Consider the following 6,900-nt stretch of genomic DNA (forward strand, 5'->3'; position numbering starts at 1 on the left):
GTTCGGATGCCAAAAGTTCCTCCTGTGTCAGCGGTCCTCGGGTTACTGGCGTTTCGGTCAGCCGATGTCGAGCATTGTTAACGAACCGGACCACGTAGCCTATCGATCTTTCAAGCCTCGTCCATCTGGAAAATCTATCAAACGTGATTAGTGGATCAGTCACGGAATGATGGAGTACGTTACGGCGTAGTTTCTCCGGTGTATCGCTAGAGATATGGTTGTCAATGGGCCATTCATCCTCGGGACTCCATAAAAAACTGGGCCCTCGAAACCATCTGCTCGACGGATTCATATCAGGGATCCTCTGCCACTTGGTTCCTTCGTCTGCGACGTTTGCCTTAGTAGGAAGCCACTTCCACTCCTTTACCTCTGTCGACTCTAGGAGCTCGCTGACCCGGAACGCGACAAACGGACTATATCTGCGATGATCAGATTTCAGCCAGCTCATTACGTTTCTAGAATCTGTCCAGAAAATCCTCCGCGTGATCTTCATTCGATGATATGTTACAATGCTCGTCGCTAGTCGAACCCCGATCACTGTTGCTTGTAGCTCTAGTCGCGGTATCGACAAGAACTTCAACGGGCTCACGCGCGTTTTCGACCCTATTAGCGAGCATTCAATTGTGTTGTCCTCTTCGAAACGAAAGTATGCTACTGCTGCCATCCCATTTTCACTGGCATTACAGAAGATGTGCAACTGTACATTTCGTACCGCGGTGGATGTTTTTACACGGTAGCAACGTGGAATCCGGACGGACTAAAGTGATGGTAAAGGGCTAATCCATTTAAGCCATTTCTCCGCACAGTCCCGATCGATCTGTTGGTCCCAGCTGTAGCCTGCACGTCAGATTTCCTGAATCAGAATCTTCATAAACATTAGAAAATTTCCAACAAGACCCAATGGATCGTATACAAGCATCAATGTGCGCAGTACTTCCCGCTTCGTTGGCATTCGCGTATCAGATAGAAGACCTTTATCGTGTTTTAAATTCAGGCGTGTTGGAGACGCTAACCCGTCGGCATAAACGCGTTGCGTTGTTTGACGTTTGCTGCTTGGGTCGGAACCGAAGCCAGGAAAGTGCGCGCTCTTTGTATGCGATCTCCACGGTGTACGGACGTGTGTGTGAACCAGAATAATTTGTAACCCTTTAGAACTATCTGAATTACCGAAATATAAGAACTTTTACTTCGTAAATACAACAACTGGCGACGAGAACACCACGATGTCGAAACCACCTGCAAAAGAAAGCTCAGAACAATGGATAATTGAAATGTTCAACCAGCAAAAGCAAATGCTTGATCAGCAGCAGCAGCTCTTGAACAGTGTATTGTCGGCGATGAAAACAAAAAATGATGATGGATCGGAGAAAGCGATCGATGCCATTGCGGGGCAAATAAAAGAATTTCACCACACGGAGGATACAAACTTCGAGGCTTGGTATAGCAGATACGAAGGTTTGTTTCTTGACGATGCGAAGCGGTTGGATGACGGAGCAAAATTGCGTCTTCTTCTTCGTAAGATTGGCGTTACGGAGCACGAACGCTATATAAGTTCCATCATGCCGAAACAACCGAAAGACTTCGATTTCAAAAACACCGTGGAGAAACTGAAGAAACTGTTTGGAGACCGTGAGTCCATCGTGTGCAAACGGTTTAAATGCTTGCAGCTAGTGAAAGAGCCTCACGAAGAGTACGGAGCGTATGCGTGCCGCGTAAATAAAAAGGTTGTTGAGGCGAAGTTGGCGGGGATATCAGAGGAGGAAATAAAATGTCTGTTGTTTGTCTGTGGTCTAAAACGGGATGCGGATGCTGATGTACGAGTTCGGCTGCTCTCAAAGATGGAAGACAACAGTGAAATCACGTTAGATCAGCTAACCGGTGAAGCTCAACGCCTGCTTAACCTGCGCCAAGATAGCAACCTTATCTCAAACACTGCGCATGAGGTAAACGCAGTGAGAAAGAATGAGACGAAACAACAAAACATCAAAGGAGGTGGCAAGGAAGCGAAAGCAGTAAGTTGCTGGTTGTGCGGAGGGCAACACTTTGCACGAGAATGTTCTTTTACGTCACACAAATGCGAGGACTGCAACGAGATAGGTCACAAGGAAGGATTTTGTGAAACGGCGTACCGTAATCGTTCTCGCTATCGCAATAACAAAGCGAAGGTAAGGGTGGTGACAGTGAACAAAATCCAGGCTGGCCGAAAGTATGTCACTGCTGCGCTAAACGGACGCGAGCTGAAACTGCAGTTGGATACCGGTGCAGATATCACCATTATATCGCAGGGAAAATGGCGTCAGATAGGAGGTCCCAAATTGAGTCCAGCATCCGTTTCAGCGAGGACAGCTAGTGGAACACCGCTTAAGCTACTAGGTGAGTTTTGTTGCAAAATGACGATTAACAAACAACAGAAAGAAGCGTTAGTTCGTGTTGTAGAAGAGGAACTGTTACTTTTCGGAGCAGACAGTATGGATGTTTTCGGGCTTTGGAAACAGCCACTTGATGCCTTTTGCAACATCGTTGGGTGTGTTAAAGATGCCGCAGCAGCTGTGATTCAGCAATTTCCATCGTTGTTCTCGAACGAACTTGGTCGTTGTGATAAGATGAAAATTAGTCTACAGTTGAAGGATGACGTGAATCCTGTATTTCGCCCGAAACGTCCAGTAGCGTATGCTATGCAGTCGATGGTTGAAGATGAATTGACCAGGTTAGAGGGTAATGGCATAATAACACCCACTGATTCTTCGGAGTGGGCAGCTCCGATTGTGGTAGTACGGAAGGCGAACGGAACAGTCCGAATATGTGGCGACTATTCGACAGGTCTGAATGACGCGCTTCAGCCGCATCAGTACCCGTTGCCTATACCACAAGACATATTTACAGCCATTGGAAAATCAGCTGTTTTTAGTCAGATTGACTTAGCAGAAGCTTTTCTCCAAGTGGAGGTATGTGAAAGGAGCCGTGAGTTGTTGACGATAAACACTCACAAGGGGCTTTACCGTTTCAATAGATTGCCACCGGGAGTAAAGACAGCACCTGGTGCATTTCACCAAATCGTTGACTCAATGTTGAGCGGATTAGAAGGTGTCGCGGGTTATATGGATGACATCATTGTAGGCGGTGCTGATGAGGAAAGTCATTTGAAAAACTTACGCGCAGTTTTGATTCGTATCGAGGAGTTTGGTTTCAAGCTACGGGCAGAAAAATGTTCCTTTTTGAAGCCCCAAATCCGATACCTTGGACATTTGCTAGACCGGCAGGGTATACGACCAGACCCAGCAAAGATTGAAGCGATTTTGAAGATGCCAGCGCCAACGCAGCTCAGCGAAGTTCGTTCGTATTTGGGAGCGATAAATTACTACGGTAAATTTGTGTTTCAAATGAGAGATTTGCGTTACCCCTTAGACCTTCTTTTGAAAAAGGGCGGAGAATTCCAGTGGACAGCTGAATGCGAAAAAAGTTTTCGCCGCTTTAAGGAGATTTTAAGTTCAGACCTTCTCCTGACCCATTATGATCCTTCCAAGGAAATTATTGTGTCAGCGGATGCTTCATCAGTAGGTCTTGGAGCTACGATCAGTCATCGGTTTCCAGATGGTAGCATAAAGGTTGTTCAGCATGCTGCTCGTGCTCTAACGAAGGTGGAAATGAACTACAGCCAGCCGGATCGCGAGGGTCTTGCAATCGTGTTTGCAGTAACAAAGTTCCACCGCATGTTGTTCGGACGCCGCTTCATCCTCCAAACCGACCACCAGCCGCTCCTTAGAATCTTTGGCTCACGTAAAGGAATTCCCTTGTATACTGCAAATAGACTGCAGCGCTGGGCATTAGCACTACTTCTTTACGATTTCGCAATCGAATATGTTGCGACAGACAATTTCGGAAATGCCGACATACTGTCCAGGTTAATGGACCGACACGAGAAACCGGAGGAGGACTACGTCATTGCTAGTATCCAGCTAGAGGATGATATTAATCATCTAGTAACCAGTGCTACTCAAGCCCTACCGTTGAACTTTAAAGATTTGGAGCGTGGTACACAAGCAGATCCTTTGTTAAGGAAGGTGTTCCAGTTCGTATAAAATGGTTGGCCAAAGGGTGAAGAGAAGACTGAAGACCTAAAGCAATTCTTCGCACGACGAGAGGCCTTATCTACGGTTGGAAAATGCCTCTTATTCGGAGAACGGGTAGTAGTTCCCGCGAATCTTCGGAATCGAGTGTTAAAACTGCTACACAAAGGTCATCCTGGAGTATGCCGCATGAAGGCGCTTGCAAGAGGGTATGTGTATTGGCCGAAATTGGACAGCGAAATCGAGAATGCAGTGAAGACGTGTCAGTCGTGTGCAAGTGCGGCGAAATCTCCAGAGCATTGCACACCAGTAGATTGGCCAAAAACTACAGGCCCCTGGCAGCGTATTCACGTTGACTACGCTGGACCTATGGAGGGAGAGTATTATTTTCTGGTTGTAGATTCCTACTCGAAATGGCCGGAAATAATACCAACGCGTCAAACCACAGCACAAGCGACAGTTCAAATGTTACGGGGATTGTGTGCACGGTTTGGTATACCAGAAACTGTCGTAAGCGATAATGGAACACAGTTTACAAGTTCGGAGTTCCGTGACTTTTGTATGGAGAATGGTATTCATCACGTGCGGACTGCGCCATACCACCCGCAGTCAAACGGCCAAGCCGAAAGGTTTGTTGACACGTTTAAGAGAGCGGTCAAGAAGATTCGGGAGGGTAGAGGTGAGATGCACGAGGCTTTGGATGAATTTCTTTTCACCTACAGGAACACGCCGAATAGAATCTTGGATCAAAAATCGCCGGGGGAGATGATGTTAAATCGCAAGGTTCGAACGTCTCTGGAGATGTTGCGTCCATCATTTCGCGATATTCGACCAGCGGATCCAGTGGTGGCCGACGAAGCTACTAGGAGGAGTTTCTCCATAAACGACCGTGTCTACGCAAAGCGATACCATCGAAACGGCTGGGAATGGGTATCTGGAGTAGTCGACAAGCGCGTGGGTAACGTAATGTACATGGTCAAAATCGATGGCAAGACCTTGCGCTATCATGTGAACCAGCTTCGGATGCGTAATGCAGAGACCAACGAAGGGCGAACTCAGCAACCAATGCCACTGAATGTGTTATTAGATGCCTGGGATATGTCTGGAACAACGGTGTCAGCATCCTCATCTGAAACATCGGCAGCGACTACAACAAATCTTGCGGAACGTGAGATGACACCTGCGGATGGTACAGAAGCAAGCCTACGCCGTTCGACGAGAGTGAGGAAGCAGCCTGCGTGGTTGGAGGGGTATCATCGCAGTTAAAGCGGGGGAATGTTGGAGACGCTAACCCGTCGGCATAAACGCGTTGCGTTGTTTGACGTTTGCTGCTTGGGTCGGAACCGAAGCCAGGAAAGTGCGCGCTCTTTGTATGCGATCTCCACGGTGTACGGACGTGTGTGTGAACCAGAATAATTTGTAACCCTTTAGAACTATCTGAATTACCGAAATACAAGAACTTTTACTTCGTAAATACAACAAGGCGAAAAATAAAGGAATCCGTTGTAGTCTCCCACCACATACCTAATACTTTTTCCGCCGACGAGTCCATGACCACACCTCGACCATCTTCCTGGCTGACTCACCATTGTAGCCGCTCCAAAACTTCATTAGAATTTGACACCCAGTTGCGTATTTCAAATCCTCCTTCCGCATGGATGTGCCGCACTGTCTAAGCAAGCTGCGCCGCTTCTTCGCTCGTCTCTGCGCTGGCGAGCATATCGTCCACATAGTGCTCGTATTTGATACAATGCACGGCACGCGGGAACTGTTCAGCAAACCTTTCGGCGTTATTATTCTTGACGAAGTGAGCTGTACCTGGTGAGCACGTTGCACCAAATGTCATAACAGTCACGGCGTACGTTGTCGGCTCAGCATTATGTGTCTCTTTTTCATCCCAGAAGATCAGCTGGCTGCGCTGATCTTCCTTCTTCATGTTGATTTGAAAAAACATTTCGCGGATGTCACCAGCCACAGCTACGCAAAACTCTCGAAATTGAAGAACGCTCATTAGTTCTGCTAGTTGATCCGGTCCTGAGAGAAGAAAGGTGTTAAGGCTCACCCCATGAACTTTTGCGGCCGCGTCAAAAACCATTCGAAGCTTTCCCGGCTTGTTTTGATTTATTACCGGAAATATAGGCAGATACCAATCGCGTGATTTTCGTTCAACCAACTCTTCCTTTTCTACGCGTCAAATGTATCCCTTCCTCTCGTAATCTCTCATTTTTTCTATGATAGCTTTGGCTAATGCAGGATCCCTTCGCATTTTCTTCCTTAAACATTCGTTGCGCCGCAATGCCATGTCTTTATTACAAGGTAATCGAACATCATCGTATTTCCATAACAACCCGGTTTCAAACCTACCGGACTTCAGGTGAGTCTCCCTTGTGAGTATCTGAATGGCCCTGGTATCATCTGTGGACATTAGCGTTTGAGATTGATTGAAAATCCCTAACGACTCGAGGGCGAAGTACCTTTTCACAGCATCAGTTAGGGCTTCGTTGCCAGTTTCTTCACATTTGCATATGTGGAAGCAGTGTGTATCACTATTAGCGGATGACGAGGCAATCGGACATCGACCATAAATCGTCCAACCGAGTCGAGTTTTTAATGCGATCGGTTCATCATTTTTTCCCTTCCTTGGTCTTTATCGGCTTTCCTAGGTTACTGTTATCGGTTCCGATGAGTATTCGTGGTGCCTGATTATAATACGTACTAAAGGGCACCCCACGGAGATGCTTATATCTTTCCATGAGCTGCTTGGAAGAAACCGATTGCACGGGCAAAGATAAATTGTGCATGGTGTGAGCCCCTGATATTTCATGAATGGATG

The 6,900-nt window shown here is 47.0% G+C and overlaps 1 protein-coding gene across 1 annotated transcript; it reads left to right on the forward strand.

Moving 5' to 3' along the window:
- Positions 1 to 999: 999 nt before the first annotated feature.
- LOC133392193 (uncharacterized protein K02A2.6-like) lies at positions 1,000 to 5,562 on the forward strand. Its single transcript, XM_061651566.1, has one exon. It carries the CDS (start codon positions 1,224 to 1,226, stop codon positions 4,077 to 4,079), a length of 2,856 nt encoding a protein of 951 aa, XP_061507550.1. The 5' UTR covers positions 1,000 to 1,223; the 3' UTR covers positions 4,080 to 5,562.
- The last annotated feature ends 1,338 nt before the right edge of the window (positions 5,563 to 6,900 follow it).

The sequence above is a fragment of the Anopheles gambiae genome, chromosome X, assembly GCF_943734735.2.
Source record: "Anopheles gambiae chromosome X, idAnoGambNW_F1_1, whole genome shotgun sequence".
Taxonomy (NCBI): domain Eukaryota; kingdom Metazoa; phylum Arthropoda; class Insecta; order Diptera; family Culicidae; genus Anopheles; species Anopheles gambiae.

Coding starts and splice junctions, on each gene's coding strand:
- LOC133392193 (XM_061651566.1), top strand. CDS start 1,224: ATGTCGAAACCACCTGCAAAAGAAAGCTCAGAACAATGGATAATTGAA.